A 21,083-nucleotide genomic window follows, 5' to 3' on the forward strand; every position below is an offset into this window, starting at 1 on the left:
AAAATTATATATTGTCAACTTTTATTTTACATTTCACTTAAACTAACTTTAAAAAATTAATAAAACTCATTTGAAATTAGAATTAGAAACATTTAGCAATTTTAATTCTTATTACCAAGGTTGAAAAATTCGCAGGGGGGATACGGATTTAATTAATATTGCAAACTGTATTGACGCAGAAATTTGCTAAATAACCATTTAAAATTGCCGTAATTAGCTTTATATCTCTATAATGGAAACTCTTATATAAATAAATATTCATTAACAGCTAAAAAATTCTTAAGTTCTTGCAGCTTATCGCATTTATTTAATAGTTGTGTACTCTTTCAGTTATATAAGTTCAGTATTTTTTTTCCCTCCATTCCTATTGATGTAGTTCACTGCGTAGTGTCGAATTTTAACTTGGCAGCATTCAGTACGTGCGCTAGAATTATGATAAATGCGCTCGACCTGTGTAAACCGGACTCTACTCTTTAATTTTTTTTCCGGTTTGGCAACTTTCCGCTTTGAACAGGTTCTACTGCATTAAAATAAGACCGTATTACGAACTTCTATATAGCGAATTTCTCTGTATAACGAATTGTACACTGCTCTTTCAGCCAAAAATACTGTACGCGCTATAATTTTTTAAATAATTCTATAGAAATTATTAAGCTGTTTGTGTAGTTGTAAGTAAAGTTAAATATGTTGTTTATGCAATGACATGTCAGATTTTTTTTTCTTTCCTGTAAAAAATGCGGTATTTTTTATGTTGTTTATTATTCTTTCTGGCCTTTTTTAATACGCGAATTTAATTTATTTTGTAAATATAGCTTTAAATCGAGAAAATTAATTGGAAAAAAATCTTAAATTACATTAAAGACACACAAATTTTTCTGGCTTTTACTTAAAGGACGAATATGAACTTAATTGAACGATGTTAAATAGTTTAATATACATTAAACATTCTTAATATTTGTAATTTGATTTACGACGGATTTTCAAAAATTAAGGAGATTCTTCAATACACATATAATATTCTACATACATTAAACATTCTTAATTTTATATAGAGGAATATGATAATTTTAAAAAATTTTAATTACATAATAAAATATTAATTTAAATTTTCTTAAAATCTCATTAGGATTCTCTATATTATTAATGATAATCACTAAGTAAAGAGTTTAATATTTAAGGTATAAGTTATAATAGTTTTACAGTAAAACCTATTCAAAACGGAATCTTAATAAAACGGTAAGCTGCCAAACCGGGAGAATTTTTGGTCGTGAGAGTCCGGTTTACACAGGTTTTACTGTATATTCACTTATTGCTAAGGCATGAAACTATAACTCAAAAAACAGTTTTTATACCGTTTTATCATTTATATATCTGCATATTTAAAAGTCAAAATATATATGTGTGTGTATTAGGTAAAAGGTCCCACAACGTTCAACTATCTGCACCAAATTTGGTACGAATATTCTTCGACACTGTATAAAAATACTGTGGGGGGGGTCGCACACCTCTTATGTATGCTTGTTAGTAAATGGTTCTACACTGTTCAGCCGACCCTACCTCTAGCTACCACTAAGTTCCATCCCCTCTAAACTTAATCCCGAGCAATTTTTTGTTTAGCAGTTTAATTATTGTAATTACGAGATAAATAAATGTACATTTTAGTTACTAAGGCCATTGTTTTTATCACCCTCGCCCAATCCAACCTCACTAATCTTCCACCTCCTGAAAGCACACGCAGCTATCATACATATAAACAAAATACAGTGGAGCCTATATATATATACACGTTTAATATTTATTCACGTGTACAGTACGTCTTGTTAGAATTATCTTCAGAAAATAATTACGTTAGTTTAATGAGATCATTACTGCGTACTAAAGCAATATAATTTAATTGTGTACAGACAATTCGTGACTAAATTATCTTTGTTTAATGTGTATTAAATCAACTGTACGAATGAAAAGATCATTAATTTGATTTACGAGAGCGTAGACCATCGGGATGACGAAATTAGAGAAAGTTTTCTTTCGCATCGATCATTCAAAAACACGATACGGCAACTCTACTCTCTCGGTTATTATTATTTCCCCCTCAATCAAACGATATTTAATAACCGACATAAAATATCTGTGGGGAAAACTGGATATTTTTTTTTTTTTTTTTTTGCTTTTTGCTATGTCAACTGTTGGCACACGTGGGCGATTTTGATTCCGTGTGTCGGCCAAACAAATGCCAATGCGTTGGCGCTTATTCGCAGGTGTAGAGGAAAACCCACACTAGAAAGTTATGCACGACCCGGTTTTGTCGGTCAATTAACATCAGGTTTAAGCTCACCTCCACTTTTATATAGCAATTTTAACAGAGTGAGGGTGATAGAATGTGGGATTGTAATTTGTTAATAACATTTTAAAAGGGAGTGACAGGCGGTGGGAAATTGCACGACAGTAATCTGCATAATGATATTTATTTATTTATTTTATTTCTACTTTCCCTGATCTGTTACGTGTAACAGAGGGAAAGTATGGCGATCGGTCAAAAATGACCCTTCCCACAAGATTTTTACATTTTGGACTCAGGGATCTTGAAACGTTGATACATAAAAAAAACCTGCGAATTTTTGCATTTGTGTGTATAGAGCAGGATTTTGTTTAGCCTCTTTGAAGCTTGATAACTTCCGTGCCTTCTGTCGAAAATTTCTGAAATTTTGCAGGGTGGTTTGTGTATTAGGGGGATTAACGCTATTAAATTTTGGTGCTTAAAGGTCAAGGGAGTGGGGAGATAAAGGGGGTTGTGTGTCATATCTCGAGTGGGGTGGGACTTAATAACGATTTTATTCGTTATTAGCATTTACAATTTTTAAAAAAATAAATCCCGTCACACCCTTAAAATTAAGTTTTTTTTGCTATTTTATAATAATTAAAACTATAAAAAGTTTAAAAAATAAATAAAAAACGTAACAGATGGCGCCACCAAAATTTTAAATGTAGCCGGGAAAGTTAAGCAACTCGTTGTTGGATTTTTAAAGCACTCATTCACTTCGAAGTACAAACGGAAATTATCTTATTTTCTTGATGAATTGGCAGATTTATTCTTGGGTGCAAAGTCTGGTTCGATCTGCGAATTTCAAAAGCTTTTTTTTTTTTAATATTTTAAATAATTTTTCACGAATAAATATTTGTTAAAATTAATGTTTATTTTGCCTTCTGGAATATTAAATAAATCGCGTATTTGTTTAGATTCGGCTCCGATTTTTATTTTTGTAGGAGAAATAAATAGAGTTTCGAAAACAAAAATTATATCTTAGGAAGATTAGATTAAAAATTCTAGATTCCATCACTAAATTCAATAAAAATCTCCCGAACAATTTCATTAAACGATAATGTAGTGTAGAAAATTCGGTTAAGAGCTTTATAAAAATCGAAAATGATGATCGATTCTTATCGATCATCCTTCGTGCAATAATGCAGGAATAGAAAAGCTCGATTAAATAGATCTGGACGATTAAAATCGGCGATTCAGAATACGAAATTCGTTTAATGGTTACCAAAAGAAAGTTGGTCAATCGATCAGATCGCCTCATCTTTCTTTCCTGCAACGTAATCATCTTTTTGGAGCCAAGATTGGTCGATCGTCTTTTAAGCTGCTCTCACTCTGGCACACATCCAATGACTATATCTTCCAAGTTGGGGGTGTGATTCTTCCGTTCACTATTGTCGCATTCACGGTTCCCCCCCACGCTAGGGTTTTATTCATTCGTGATCTTGTAAGAGACAATAATACAATAAGCCCCTCTGCTCATGGCTTTATGATAGGACGTAAGGTGAAGCGGGAAAGTCCCCCCTACGCAGTGAACATTGGCTTTCATTTATTGTCGATCAAGAGGTAAGTCGGTCGAGCTACCATTTTTTCCTTTTTTTCAATTATTAAACACGGTATGACCATTTGAATGTGTGCTTCGGATCGTTTAAAAGCTGAAGTTGCCACATTCCTAATTATCTTGTGTCCCTGAAGTCGTCCGTTAGTTAAACAATTGGCTCGATGCCAATCGAATTTACACCACTTTATAATATCTGTATGCTTTGTTTTGTATTTTAATCGTGTTTTATTTTCTAATTTTTATTGAATTTAATATCCATGCCATAACCGCCTGTACGACAAACGGCTTACTGTTTGTTTCCCTTATAAATTGATCATCCGGGAAGTGACCCGTCTGGGAATTCTTAGGACGATTCTCTACTGAAATGTCGATATAAATTTAAAAAAAAAAAAATGTATAAAATTAAGCAATTTTAACATTTATCACCGCTCTGTACGCGAAAAAATAAACAAAAATATAACTCTGTTTATGTTTTAGCCACTAGTCAAATATGTAACGTCTTCGAACAGGTTCTTTGCATAATTATGAAATATAATGAATGCGAAATAATTAATTATACATTGATAAAATTCAGATTAAAAAGATAATTATTAAGATTTCAGCAATTCTTCCTACTTTATAAATTATTTTCCCCCTCCCCCTTCCTACTAAAAGGTCTCTTTTCTGCCTTGTAATATTAATTTATAGGTTTATCGTGTGAGTTGGCATTTGTAAATAGGTCATGTGTATTACCTCTCAGAGTTGTTGTTTTAAAAATTATTTTTTTAAAATGTCGAAGAAATTATTTAAGAGTTTATGTGACAATGTGAAACATTTAAGTTATTATTTACGTTATTCTTCCTAGAATATCATTATTACTTTTGTCCCGTACGTCATTCAGATATTCGCCTTACGAAAATTCTATTGTGTTCCTAATCAATTAAGGTTTTGTGCAGAATTTTCCTGTAGAAAGAAAGTATAACCGGAAAAAAATTCAAGCTCTTAGACGTAATATTCTGCAATAGTTATTAGCATCACCTTCAAGATCCAGAAAATATTTGCTGCATATTCGTTCTATAATGTACTGTTTGATTGGTTTAGAAGTAATAACACCGAACGAAAATCTCTCTTAATTAGCAGATGCACTTAAATTGTTTATGTTTGACATCTTTATTTTTATTTTCCTGTTCTTCTTTTGCCGTTTCCCTCTTTTTCTCGGAACTAAAATAGATCAAACAACTGTTTATTTTTAACATGTAAGCTCCTACAATCATTATGTTTCGTTATTTAATAGTTAAACTATGTTTCAAAGTAGAATTTGCGAAAATCTGATTAATTTTCTGCCTTACAAGATTAAATTCTTGCCCTTCCAGTATATGATTTAATATGAAAAATAATGTTCTAAATATACAGCTTAGTTGCATATATAGAGCTGTCATAGGAGAAATAACAGGAAAATTGTATATAAATTTGTTTTTCTCGTCTGTTTTTATCTCAATAATTGTTTTTATAGAGAGAGAAATTTCATTAAACGCTATGAGATTAGATATTCATAATTTATATCACATACCACATTAATTAAACTATGTAAACATATTTTTTTTAAAGGGTAGGCCTACACACTTTTAACAGGAAAAAATTCTCATTAATTTTGAAGACATAATATATAAGACATAATCTAGTACAGCGGATGTAAATAATTTAGCTGCACATTTAGATTATTTAAGAGCGCTATAATATAAAACTTTTTGATTGATTAATGAATATATTGATCTATTTATAAACTGTACACATTGATTCATTAATGGGCAATATATTTTTATGTGATAAGTAGGTCAAAAAAAGCAGCTGCCACCGGAACAAAGAGCTGCAGTCATCAACATTAGAAGAATGGCTAGACTAGCGAAATGTTATTTAGGTCCTATATATTTTTAATCGTGCTTATAAATATATAAAATTCAGTTTATGTGGATTCGTATAGAGAGTAAAAGCCCACATTTTTGAATTTTTCAAATAGATTTAGTAAGCGATAGAAATGAAATATGTTCTATTTTTATGCCACGTGGATTAAGGATGTTTTAAAGGTTCTATTATATAAATTTCTGGTTCGTTTAGTGTATCATCCTCATCCCAAATTTTCCTCTTCGGATCATAAATAATAATAATTTAATATATTCACTGGCAGTAAACGAAATGGAAGTTGTATATAATGAGGTTTTTATTGGCCACAATGCTTGGTATTTATTGTATAAAATACACAGAGGGCAAGTAGTAATGAGGGGCAGTATAAAATACATAAAGGGAAGTGATAACCAAACAGAGATTATGTGTACTGTATGTTTTGTTTTGTTTTTTAAAGGAATTACTCTTAAAAATATGGCCCTTACTCCTTTCATTCCTATTTTAAACATATTGAATGTAGGCAATATTCTGCTCACAGATGTATAACCCAGTATCTAAAATCTACAATTAGTTAAATAAATATCGCTTTCTTTCCCTCGAAAATCTTTTTTAAAATGGATTTTCATCCGGTACGATTTAGTTAATTTAATTTCTCCGCTTTCGGAATCAATTTTCTAATCTCTTCAATGAGTTCATAATGTGGCGAGTGAAGTAATAAATTATTCATGTCACACAACACCGCTTTAAGTTTCTCTCTAAACAACCATTCTCGTTGATAATTTTTATAATAATTACTTAGCACGTTTAGAGCCAGATAATGGTGAGAACTACGAGATAAAACTCTCAGACGAATGTAGAAAATTGATTAAATCTAATTTCACCAGTTAAAATAATGCCCACGTTATGTGTTAAACATCCCTTCCTGTTATTAATTACGCTAATGTTAACTGTAAATTCGCAATATTTATTTGTTACGGATAAATATTTTCATACCGATGAGTGTTTTTAACACTAATTTAGTCTTGTTTCCTCCCATAAATCATATATTGCGTTAGAATTAGTCTATATATTTTTTTTCGTCATATGACCTAATTTTTTACTGCAGTTTTACTATTGTTTGATAAGAAAATCGAATTAAATTCTCTCTATCTAGAGCCTCTTAGGGCTTATAGATAGAATTTCAGGCCTATTCGTTCCCACTGTGGTCGTCCCTCCGTTTCTGTCCGTTCTTCGTTAATCTCGATGAGTTAGAGAGATGAAAATCGAGCCCAAATATGAGAAACTTAAGGGACGATGGTCCCGATTAACTGTATACTTCCGGTCTGGAACGGAAGCCACGTGTGATTTTTCAAAATTAAAATACGATTAAGAACTGCATCCCGGGTAATTTCGATTTTATATCTTAATATATATTATTCTATACTATAAAACTGTTTTCCTGTATTAAAAAAAACAATCAATTGGGACTTATGTACGGGTGTTTCGTAACTTATAAGCAAAGATTTGTAACGATTATGAGCTCATCTGTGTTGTTATAGATTTGTTTTCTGTCGAAACCGTCCCCCTCTTCTGTGTTACCAAGAAATGTTAACGTACCCCCTTTGTAATTCGAAAACTTCAAAAAACAACGGCAGCTGCCTTATTATATGGGCATTTAGTCGTCTATTATTTGGTCGCTTTGATAGCTCAAATGTGATTGGTCGGCACATTACATGTGTGTGTTTTTCAACGTGCAATATCGTCAAATCACATGACTCTTCACACTTTATAAGGTCTTATCCCCGAAATAACGAATAAACTACGTTGAAAATATACTAGGTAAGTTAACGAGTTATATAATTTCGAAATGTATTTGTAGGCGAATATATGAGTTATTGTATTTAAATTTATTAAATTTGAATTATTTTTAGCATAAAAGATGCCATTTCATTACGTTTTATGCGATTATTCAGCAGGTTTTTATGCTATATAGAGGTGTTTTCTCGAATTTTCCTACTTTTAGATAAATTGCATCCTCAAGAAACCTTATAAAACTGTCTTTATTGGAGGTTTGTGCGAGGTTAACGTTATATTTAAAGAAGAAAACTTAGAATTTAACTGATTGATTCGATTTTTTTCTATAATAATACATAAAAGAGAATAATTTTAGCACTTTAAATTGTCAAAATTTGTAAATTTTCTAGTCAATTCTAGTATTGGGGTATAGTACAGTACATTGTATTAAATTAATCGCTGTTAATTATGTTAATATAGTGATGAGAGGGATTTATATAGTAGCAAAAATAGGTAAGAAAATTTTAGTATTTTTTTAACGTATTGTTTTAAGTAAATATAATAATTAGAAGATAAATTATTTAGTGACATAAAAATGATACTGTCCCGTGACTTTACATGTGTAATAATTAGAGGATTTTATACGTTTTGCATGCTTTATATATATATAACTTATATAGGCGCACATTTCCTAAATGTAATAAAGTATTTCCTCGTGTTTCGTTATCATGAAAGGGAAAATTCTATCAATCACTGTAACGTTCTCTTAAAAATCGATTTTGTGTATCACGACAGCATTAGTTTCAAACGAAAACACTTTGCTTCTAGTCGGAATTGAGTGAGTAATTGAATTCTTTTCTAGAAGCCATTAATTTAGTTTTTTTAACGCGTATAAAACGCAAAAAATATGGCGGAAAAATTTAATTTTACGTTATACCCGAAAACGTTCTTTTTTTTCGTTAAACGTAACTGCATTCACGAATTCGGACTTCTCTCCTCCGTTAATTTCGTCGTTTTTCGTCTCTTTTTATGAAGAGTTCTGCATAAAAACGTGCATTTTCCCAACGCGGAACGTCGTTAGTTTCGTGTTTTGAAAGTTTGGTTTACAGCTGCTCCCGAACCGGTTTGGAATTTTTGAAGTCGTTTCAGGGCCTTAATTACATCGGCCCATCAGCACGACAGTGCGTTTTTTTTAAGTTAAATTTTATCACACGAGATGGAACGACAGTCGTTATCGACTTTTTGGCTCTGTTATTGTCATAGCAACCAATGCAGAATATGGAAACCTTTGAAATTTGCCATTCCTTGAATATACGTACATAAATTTCTATTACGGAGTAGTCGAGAGGATTTTCATAAAAAAAGAAAGTTCAAGTTGCAAGAGGCTGTTTCGAGTGGAAACGTAAGGAAATTTCTCGTAGATCTTTTACATTCTCGATTTTTTTAATATAAATTTTAGTTTTTAAATATTATTATCGAATTATCTTTTAAGCATTATCAATAAGCAGGAGTTCCGATATACAAATATAAAATTGAGATAAACGACTGATAGTTGCGGACATCTCAAACTTCGTTTGTTTTTTTATTATTATTATTAATTTTTTTAATGCGTAATGCCCGATTCGAAGTTGCCACCGCAGTTGTAATCTGCAGTAAGCAAAACCGAAAATGAGTTTATCACTATGATTATCTGAAAGACAATAGGTTACTTACAGTTTATTAAGAAATTTTAATTGATGGACTGATAAGATCTCTTGTTTTTGTAGAAATTTATCACACAGAACGATTCTTACAGCAAAAAATGCTCTCAGGAAGATCAGCCGCGTGTAGGGAAAATACAGTAGATAATACAGTAAAAAGGATGGATTTTTTAAAAGTGCAATTATGTATCACCTCGGATATTTCCCCACTGCTTTATATTCTTTATTCTCTTTGTATAAGGCTTTTGTAGTTACTGATGTGTGGCAATCTCGTTCTATTATCTAGTTGTCTTGGAGGACGTGTGGATCGTCACGTTTGTGACTTTGTGGTATATTCAACTTTAATCATTGTGAAATAAACAATTAAATTGTCCTTTTTTTCCTCCCCTACATGCAAACTGGAACGAATAATCTTGCAATGGGCTAAATATATCGTTTTCTTAGGGGGTGTGGTTTGTTTTCGTGTGAATAATTTTTATTGAAACTTCGATTGCTTTGAAAGCTGCAACAACGTTCTCAATTTACACTCGCCAGGCTCATTTGATCGAAACACAATTGCCTGGTGTGTGGTATTAATTAAAGTTTTGTGCCATTCCAGTGTGGTTTATACACGCAGAAACCGATTTAAATTCCATATAAGCCGTGGAATTGCATCTAAAGGTTTCATTATTCTAATTTAGATAACCGAACAAACAGGCGAGGTTTATTCTGTTTACATTAAACACGCGAACAGACAATTGGAATATTGTTTTCTTTCCCTTAACCGCGTGTTTTAATGTATAAAAACCCAGCAACGAGTTGCTTAACTTTCCTGGCAACATTTGATGGCGCCATATTTCTGCATTTTATATTTTTGGCTATTAGAAAATGGCAAAAAACTTAATTTTGAGTTTTATAAAAAGTTTTAAATGCTAATAATGAGTAAAATCATTATTTAAGTCTCACCCTACTGGAGATACACACGACCCCCTTTATCTCCCACCCCGTCTAGCTTTAACCACCAAAATTTAATAGGATCAATCCCCCTAATAAACAAGCCTGCCTGCAAAATTTCAGAAATTTTCGACAAAAAACACAGGAGTTATTAATCTTCAAACAGGGCGAACAAAATCGTGGCTACCCCACACACTAACATTCATACATACAGAATAAACCCCCGAATTTTTTTGCATTTCTCGACGTTTCAAGGTAAAAAAAATGTGAAAATCTGGGGGGTCATTTTTGATTGATTCCCCTTGTTATAATATATAACAGACGGGAAAGTAAAAAATGGGATTTCGAACCAGTTTCCTGCGAATTTTTACGGTTTCTGCATTGTTGGGGATTAGCTTTCAGTTATTTGACTCGTAGTGTCATTGCCACTCGCGATGTAATATTGTCATACGAGATCTAAAACGCAATAAACCCAACTAAAAATGGAAATAGACGAAAAATATGTTAACTAACAATAGAAAACAATAGTGACGTGAACTTCGGATAGCCATGTAACTGGTGGAAACAACGAATTTCAGTAAAACATAAAATGATATAGAAATTTATTCGTGTGATGAATATACGCTTTGCTCTCTTCTGATTTAATAAATGTGTAATTTGCATTTGTAAAGAAAGCGTGAAATATGTTGCGAAATTTCTTGAATATCACGATTTTCGAAGGAAGAGAAATCACTATAATTTACTAGATTAACGCCACGTGAATATAATTAATTAATGCATATTTAAAAAAATTTATACAATTATAAATTATGCAAATAACCGATGCCAAAGGGTGGTTTTTTATGGTCGTTATCGAGGATTTAATCATTTTTCCTTGTATTTAATGTGCAGGAAACTAAAGTTAAATGTTTGATAACTTAAGAGGATTATAAGTTACGTGCTATTGATATATTATAGATTTCATCGTACATCGATACTGTATAGCCTTTACATTATTAGTGAGGTTTGTGTAGACGACAAAAGCATTATCTAAGGACGCTGTAAAACCTGTCAAAAGCGGAAAAAACATTCGCTACCATGCGATTCTGTCTTACGCGGGTTTTACTGTTTTTAACATTTGTTTTCTTGCGATTTCTTTATCCGCGTAAAGCAATCCGAGCGAGAGATTATGCAAATGGTGTTTGTTTCCATTAAATATTCGCCGTCGTTACCTAACGCAATTCGTGTGTAGCCAATCGAATTTGTAAATTACTTAAGTAAAATAAATAAATAAAGAATTTAGGCTAATTGTCCGGGTTTGTCCGCCTAAGGGATTATTGAAAAGATTGTTCTTTCTAATACATTTCAAGGTTGTTTTCTCAATTTCGAAGCCAACGTAATCGCTTTTTATACGTCCTACCCACTCACTCCGTGCATCAAAGAATATCACGGCAGGATATAAAAAAAAACTAAAATATCATTAATTCTAACCATTCTAAAGTCTGTTTCGTAAATATTTCCCATTATCGGACTTTCCCACCGCCCAACAAAAGAGTTAAGACCAAACTAGAATAGTAAATACACGCTACACGCGAATTCCTTCATCCTTTGTACTTACGTATACATCGTTGCGAGCTCACGTATCATTGTTTTTTAAACGGGCACTAAACCGGAATTTTTCTAATTTCGACGTGATTAAACGTAGGTGTTTGTATGTCTGTCGTTAACGCCGTTTTGTAACGTTGCACCAAAAAGGGGGGGGTGAGGAAAGTACACTGCCAAGTCTCGCAGCTTGCTTATTACTCTTTATGTGGTCCAGAACCTCATGCATCTCGAGAATTCTTTAATAATAATCGTATAAAAGTGTAATTTTAATAAAAACAAAGCAGGTCACTCTTAACGTTCCGTATGATTACATTAGGTACTGAAATAAGTATATATATAATATATAATATATATTTTTTTTTTAAATATCTATTTCGATTCAAAGTTCTATTTTATGATATATTTGAATATTATAACACGAAAAGAACTGTGTTGAATTCTACAGGTGCCTACATATTCAAACACCCACTCAGTTCAGTCTGGGCGGTCGATGTAGGCGTTCAGCCCGGGTTAGATGTTGATCGCTGCTTGAACATACACCAGTCAGATCAACTTATAACATCAGAAATATCCGATACCATGGCTCCAGGTAGGCATTCCACCATTTTAATCTTAACTTTTAAAACGAAACTGATGGATGCGCGTACTTTAATTATTACTAATTGCCACTTTTCTAAATTGTTTATGCGGGCTCGTGCCTATGAAATTTAACTGTTGTAAACTTCCTTCAACCATTAGAAATTGTTTCATAATTTTGATCTGTTTCCCATCAGAATACAATTGATACTGATTTCTATCCATGGCAAAACAAGCGTAGGGATGTATTTTATCGAACTAAATCTAAAAATTTATCTGATAAATTTGTTTTCGGCCATAAATCATATATATATATACATTCTTCCGTCCAGATCCGATTGGGTAGTGTATCAAACAATAGGTTACATTGTGTGCCGCTTGTGAACTGATAAAAGGCATTCACAGTTCATTTCTGGTGTTTAAAGGTTGCGAATTTTATCTCGTCGCGAGAAAAAAAATCTGTAAATAAAATCTGTGGGGAAAAAATACGTATTAAAAGTTGTAATTTTTAACTTTTTCTCGATATTTAAATAGTTATGTTTACTATTGCCTTGTATAGAGATTACGAATGAGGTTGTCAGCATTTGATGCTATGTAGGCGTTACATTACCTTGGATTTTTTTTCTTTGTTTACTATTTAAAAAAGAAATAAGTGTAGTAAATTTTATAAAAATAATCTTTATAGTAAACATTAGCGTATTTTATAACTGGTGTATAATTTATTTTAAAGAAAAACACAGTAATTTGTAGAGATTGTTTGTAAACAAGTTTGCTGTTACTGCCGCTGTTTTTTGCAATGGAGAGTTTATTATCGCTGATAAATCGATATTTTTCAGTGATAAAGATATTAAATCAGTTATCTTTCATCCATATTTTGGCGTGGGACAAAAAATGCCACCCAATTCCATTTGTTGTTAGATTAGGCGTATCCTGATATCTTTACTTTCGGTAGACGCCTATCTCTGTGTTTTCTGTAACAACTATTAACATATAAAAATAAACAAATGTAACCAAAGTTAACGTTAAAAATGATGAAATTATATTTAGTTTCAAAGTTGAACTTGAAACCCAACACTCCAGCGTAAAACATTACAATCGGGAAGAAATTGCGGGGGAATGAAGACATTCGCTTGTTGTAATAATGAAATCATTGTTAAATATTGCACTTATAGATTGTTGTAATACGATTAAGCTTTTAAAAACAGAACTGTGTGAAAGCACAGGATGTAGGTGTCCTCTTACACCATATTGGTACTCGTTTTCAAGCGGTTTCAGTGATGAACGAGTGAAAATACGAATGGTGTAGGCTATACATTAATCATTAAAAATGTATCCGGATTACGGCCTCTATCTGCGAGGCCCGGATCATTCGCCTAGGTAAAAAAAAAAACCCCAGTCATTGGCATTAAAAATGAGGTGAGGAGGCGAGCACCACACCTAAAACTACCTTTTCGCGTTATGGAATTCTATTTGTAGGAGAAAGGGTAAAAAAAAAAATTGAAGATTATGTTTGTTGTTCATCTTATAAGTGAAGTATAGCAATTCTCTACGTTAGTTTCACATAAAACGGTATTAAAGAGAATCCTGTAACCGCTTTGTTTGTATTATCGTGGACGTGTTTTAATTTTTAAATTGTTTCTACCGTGTTGTATATACGTGCGTATACGTCATTTATTTAGATAAACCGCGCTTATGCGTGAGGTAACCGAGTTCAAATTACTGTCGTATAATTATAGCTTCTTACCATTCACTTTTTTTGAATTGTTTTACGTGACGATTAACAATAGATCCTAACGAAACGTACTACAAACGGCCTTACATTTCTGTCAACGGAGAAATTCGAAATTCATTCATATTTTCCAGAAAATTCCTCGCTACGACTTTAATAAACAAATAAAATCGTCACAGTTATTCCTGAGATACGATTTACGAAATAGTGACGTCATCAAATTAACTGTGATTAGAACACACTGACGTTGTAGATCTGGATATCGCCGGCAACATGTATAAAAATATCCGGAAAATGAATAGAAAAATTATTATAACTTAAATTAGGCTGAATATAAAACGAATACATTTAAGAAAGGAGCAGGTCTGTTATGCAATTTTCTTTTTTATATTATATTAATAATAATATAATTATTATCATTGGGTGTAGGCGGAAAAAGGGGATAACCAGGTTTACACAAGTTACTAGAATGCAGCGGACATTATTAAAGGTTTACAATTCCTTCTCGTATATGTCCTTGATAATGACTAACGAGAAACCTTTATTTTTTTAAAGTAGTGTAAGCTTTGAAACCTGTTGGTGTTAGTGGTTTATGACTAAGTGAGCACATTTAAACTTTCTAGTTATAGAACAGTGTAGTAAATGACTGAGTAATGTAACGTTGTAAGTGCGTACAGTACACATTTATGCCAGTTAATTAATAAATCTTTACACAGGAGAATACATTAGGGATTTACGTGTCGAAATATCCAATTGCATATTTCACAACAATCTTTAGATACTAATCGATTTTCAACAGAAAACTACGCCATATCCTGTGTAGTGATTAGAGAAGGGAAGTGAATTTTTTTCGCTTCCTGATATTATGCTTTTTATTTCGTTTACTACTAATAATTCTTCTGATTTTTTCATAATAATAATAATGGCTTATTTGGCATTTCCAAATAAAAAAAAATTGCGAAAAAAATTTTGAAAATTCTCGTCTATATAATAGCATCAATTTATGTTTTCTGGTTAGAAGTTTCCCTTCTTCTCCCCTTAAGGTTAGTGTGTTTTATCAAGAATTTTTATTAAAAATAATTCTTTTTACACTTGTTTTCATGTATTTTTGGGAGTAGTTTTTATTCTAATTAAATTTTTATTTTCCTAATCAGACATTAAATACTTAAATAAATTAATAATATATTATAATAGGATTATAATTATAAATTTAATTTCTAAATATAATTTAATCTCTTACGGTTTTTATCAGTGAAAAGTATTATTGTAATATTTTACTCCCCACTGAGTTTCCAGCAAAGCATAGAAGTAATGTCAAGTAGAGGGATTTACAAAAGGATAGGAGCCAAAGATTTATTATAATTATTTTAAATTATGATATAATTTTTCTTTTATTTGAGATTTTATATTTTTAATACAAGAAATTGTTTCAAATTTTACGTAATATTAATTTTACTGATTTAAAAATATTCTTTAATGAGAATAAATAAATAAAATATTTATTAAATAATTTAGTTGTTTAATAAATTATAAAATGTTTATAATAATGATTATAAAATTTTATAATGATTTTATAATAATAATTATAAAATGTTATATTTTAAGTTTTTCAAATAATTATTTAAAAACATAAAAACTAATAAATAACAATAGTTTATTTATTCAAATTAGCAAAATGTAATACTTATAACATCCTGAGATGGGATGGGAATGTATGGCTAAAACAGAGCCTTCCTTTTTAAAGATTTTTGCTAATTTCAAGGATACATGTCTCATGTACCAGCCATACTTGGGACATGTATCCATCAAATTAGCAAAAATCTTTAGAAAGGAAGGTTCTGTTTTAGCCATACGTCAACCCAACCCAACCCAATCTCGGGAGGTTATCAACAAACAACAGTGACGACCTTTTATTGGAAAGACCTGGAGTTTATAAAATTCCTACATGAAGTAGTGGTGCTTATACTTCAAATGTAATGCTTATTAATGAATTTTCTTAATAGTGTTTAGTATAATTCGTATTTTAACATATTCTACTATATCTTTGTTTTATTTGGTTTCCTATAAAGTATTCCTTATCTGGGTTGTTATTTTTAAAATTAATTAATTAGTTAATTAATAATAAACTTAATTAAAGGAAACACCTGATTTTTTATAAAACTGATCTGAAATTATTATATATGTAATTGTTCATAAGAATTCATAGTAAATGAATGAAAATATTAAAATTTTTTAATGTTTTTAATTAGAATTGTAATTATTTAACAAATAAGAAGTTTTTTTTAATAATTTTTCTTTTTGTTAAACATAAAAAAAATTTACAAAAATTCTCAGACAATACTTTAAAAAGCATCTTCTCACTTTGTCCCTTTCACATTCCATCAGGAAATAAGTCTTACGACAGAGTGAATATTTAAAACATTAAAATGTCTCGACCGTTTTATCAAATGTATATTTTTTAATCGTTTGTGTTGTCACCAGAGGAAGGATTTTAAGGTTTTATTTAACATTATTGAGACAAAGTATGAGAACACTTTTAAAGTATTGTCTATTTGAGAATTTTTGTAAATTTTCTACAATTTATCAAATGTTTCCTTTATTATTGTCAGAAGTTAACTGTGATCAAACTGATTCAAGCATACCGTATCCACAATTTTTGGTACTTTAACCTGGTCCCATAGAATATAAGGCGGTACACTTCTTTTTTGTTTATTGGGAGCTTGTTTCTTTACAATCCAAGCTCCCAAGAAACAAAAAAGAAATGTACCACCTTATATGCTATAGGACCAGGTTAAAGTACCAAAAATTGTGGATATGGTATTAAAGAATGGACCCAAATAACATGAACGATTGATTCAAGCAACTGACTTGGGCAAAATCAATCTTTTATAATCTTTGAAAATCATGCAAAATATTATAATTCTGTAAAATTTAATAACATTTTAATAAAAATATTATTTTTGGTACTACTATTGTAGTGTAATGTAATCAGTAAAAATCTATAATAATACATCAACCAAAGCGGAATAATATTGGGCTAGAAACAGCTATAATACTAATAATTTAATAGACAATTTGGCATTAGAGTTAGGCGATAAGTGCCATCTCTTGATAGTATCGGGTGTAGTAAGGATGTTTGATTATTTAGCTGTAATAATGTTAGGTAATTGCACAAATTATATTAGCAATACATGATATAATATAGTTTGATTTTAAGTAGTAGAGAATAAATTATATTAAAAGATTTTCATTATTGTTTATATTCAAATAAACAGAATAATATATATAATTTTAAGTACAAATTATTATGTATTATATAATATATGTGCTTTTAGCAGTTTATTTTTTGTAAAAAACAGATAAATTGTTAACACTGTTGATAGGCTTTATAAATATTTTTGCTTTGATCAAACAGATAATCTGAACATCATTTGTTTAAATATTAAATAACACTAACATTTATTTGTTGTTAAGAATGAAATATGTCATGTGAAGAAGTTTATTATGCTAAAAATATGATAAATTGTTTGTAATTTATATAAAATATCTATTTAAATCTAAACAAACAAAATTTGTTTGTATCTGAAATTTATAACTTAAGCATTTTATATTTATTAATCGAAAGTATTCTCTAGTTTAACAAATGTTTAGCTTCATAACTGTTCTAATCAGTAAAATTGAATGCGTTTTGTCTATGAAATCTGTATAAATGCATGTTTGAATGCATTCACAATTAAAAATTTTATAATTAAAAGTTTAAATTATAACTTTGAATCATACATAAGTATTAAAAATAGAAATAAATGTATGTTAGAAAAATAATTTTGCTAGTGATTTTTCATTTAACATGTTAAAGTATTTAGCACAATTAGCTAGTTAATGTCTAAATATTGTTATTTATACAACAATATTTGAGAATTATTGTTATATAAGTTTAATTTTTGTACAATCTTGAAAATTATAGGTTTGCTTATAGTAGTAATAAATTTTACTATAACTGAATTGCTCCACTTGGCTCTAGTGGTTAATCTTCTTACCAAGGAGTAAAAACCTGGAGAAGGTACTAATCATTCTACTTCCTTTAGTTCCATCCATTTTTTTTAGCTCAAGTTGGGCTAAAAAATGAGGATTTGTAAACTTGCCATCTTTTACAGTTTATCCTGATAGCTGGAAATTTATTTTATCTTATACAGTAGATTCTTGATATGTTGACTACACAAATGTAGTGGACTTTTGATATGGTGAAAACATTGTTGGTCCTTACTATTCTTTATGTATATAGCAAACTCTTAAGATAGTAAATGATTTAGCTTACTCTGGTTTTATGGGATAAGGCAATATGACACAAGGATGATGTCAGGAGGACTTTCTGTGGAAAACTGGCTCCTAGTTAGGTGTTAGACAGGTAAAGAAAACCCACAAAACTTCATGGAACCAGTCTATTGGTCAAGCATGAACCAATTACTAATGTTCAGTGTTTTTATCTGCTCACTCACTTGTGGGTCTGTTTAGCTCAGTCCTTTGAGAGTTCATTGAATTATTATTAGATTAAAAGTTAATATTTAAATAACTATATTTATATCTTTTTTTGTCTTTAATTTTTTCTTTATTTTTAAATAAAATTACACAGAGAAAGAAATAAAATAATTTAAGTAATCAGAAAATGGTTTAATTGAAATCGAGAATTTTTTATAAGTAAATTAAATGTATTATTACTATTATATTATAAATATTAAACCAAAAATCATTTACTAATGTCAGTTTTAAAAATGTAATATTTATGGCAATATTTCTATTATATGTATATATAAAAATATAATTAATTTTATGCCATTTTCCCCAGTAATTTATACTATTTTTTGTACATTTTTGTAATTGAAAAATTTAAATTTAGGGTTTTCCTGGGATTGGTGGAAAAAATTAACTTTGCTTCAAAGTTTCTACTATGTCTGTTTCTCTATATGGAAATTACACTCGGTAAGTTAATTCTCTGATTATTTTTCTCATTCTGTTATACAAATTTTACTATTTAAATATGAAGTTTTATATTCTGTTGTTTGTCACTTGAAGATGATCTAAGAGATCTGACAACATTTACCAGTAATAAACTTACTTAAAGTATGACATTTCTTATTATTGAGTTATTGGAAGAAGTCAATGTATTAAATTTCACAGGTTTCAAGCTTCTGTTTCAATTACTTATGTAAATTATCAATACATAGAACAATGTTTATAGATTGTCACTTTATGAAAAATTGTTTGTATTTTAAAACCTTTAAATTATTGAGATATATATCCTTGAAAAATAATATTTCTTGACTAGTAAATTTCTATCAATTTAAAGTGAAAGTATTTGCATTTAAACCACAACTTCTCATTGGGAAATCGTGGTTTGGATGCAAATACTTTTACTTTGAACGGAATTTACCTCTTAGAAGTCAATGAAAATTTGAAAGGTGCTCAATGAACAAATTAGATACATATAAATATGTATCTAATATACTCTACTTAAGGGAGAAAGCTTTCTTAAAAGGAGTAGACAAGAAGAGTTTCCAACTTTTTATGTATATCAATACATCAGAAAGGTTAGAAACCCCTGATCCAAACAATAGTATCAACAAAAATTATATTATACTTCAAAATTGGGATTTATTATATTTTTTAATTTAATAGGTTAACTTGTAATGTTTATATTAATATCTTAAAATACTACATATAGCTTTTAATCATTGAAAGTTTTGGTTTTTTTCATATAAAATTTTAAAGTCAAATAGCAGGAAAAAAATTGCAGAACTGTTTAGATCATTAAATAGTTACCATTGCATTTTACATTGCTATCATGACTATCTTTGCACAGAAATATCTAATCTTCTATTTATTCTGGTATCAAAATTTATTTAGCAATAGTTCTATCAGACAGAGATAATTAATTTGTAATGTGGGTGTTATGCATTTGAGTATAAAGATCAGGGAACAAATTAGACAAAATTTCTGAATTCACATATAAAAATGTATCCTACGCAATCCAGCTGACAAATAGGTATCAGGTTTCTAGAAAGGAAACTACATTTAAAATAAAATTTAACTAGTTATGGATGATTTTCCAAATTTTTGTGTTTTTATATTTCAATATATTGTTATGGTTTTCCAAAGGTATTTCAAAAGGTTTTCCAAATTCATTATAAATATATTTTTTAAATTACTAATATTTAAAACTAATACAATGAAATACCATTTACAGGAAGCTGTTTCAAGTGTGGTGTGAGAGAGCCGAATCTGCCAATAAATTATCATACCAGGCAGTTCCGTTTACTTTTCATGCTATTGATATATTTCCAACCAGTTCTCAAGGTACTTTTTATATTACATACCTTCTTAAAAAGTAAATTAGTTAGTTTATTTAAACTTGTTTTAATTTGACCAAAGTTTTAAATTACTGACATAATAATTTTAATTCTTTTAAATAATTTATATTTAAAAAATAAAGAAAAATGTTTACTAAATAATCAACCTTATAAACTAGCACATACAGTTATATATGACAAGTTCTTTTAATGTTATGTAGATCATCATCATCATCATCAGTTTCAGATTCATGTAGTAATATGAAAATATGTGAAAACCTTATATTTTTTGTAAGATGAGATATAGTTTTATGTTACTATGTAGATGTGATGTAGATCTATATAGGATTGAAAGTACTTGTCATATGTAATTATGTATGCACATACTGGTTTGTAAGGTTAGTTGCTCAGCATAATTCATAACTGTTTTATTTAATGGTGATGTGTCTTAAATTTTAGACAAATTGTAGGAATTTGGGAAAATTTGCATTGATTAAATTAGAAAGTAATTTATTTTAATTAGAAACTAGTTATTTTATTTTTATTTTATGTAAATGACAGGAGATTTTTATTTTATTTTATTAAAAATGTATTTAAAATTTTTTTTTTAAATTTAATTTAATTAAATTTCTCTTAATTAAGAACTTTTTTTATTTAAAAAAAGATAAAGTTATCATAAGTTATT

The 21,083-nt window shown here is 29.7% G+C and overlaps 1 protein-coding gene across 1 annotated transcript in view; it reads left to right on the plus strand.

Annotated features, from left to right (window-relative positions):
* The first annotated feature begins 12,168 nt into the window (after window positions 1-12,168).
* Window positions 12,169-21,083, plus strand: part of LOC111612999 — a 22,302-nt gene continuing 13,387 nt past the window's right edge. Inside the window, exons 1-3 of the mRNA XM_023354293.1 lie at window positions 12,169-12,338; window positions 18,949-19,031; window positions 20,296-20,405. Of these exons, the coding sequence (XP_023210061.1) occupies window positions 19,000-19,031; window positions 20,296-20,405 (142 nt within the window). The 5' untranslated portion in view covers window positions 12,169-12,338; window positions 18,949-18,999. The remainder of the gene's footprint in view (window positions 12,339-18,948; window positions 19,032-20,295; window positions 20,406-21,083) is intronic.

This window comes from Centruroides sculpturatus, unplaced genomic scaffold, assembly GCF_000671375.1.
Source record: "Centruroides sculpturatus isolate CEXI.00-Female unplaced genomic scaffold, Cexi_2.0 scaffold1214, whole genome shotgun sequence".
Lineage (NCBI taxonomy): Eukaryota > Metazoa > Arthropoda > Arachnida > Scorpiones > Buthidae > Centruroides > Centruroides sculpturatus.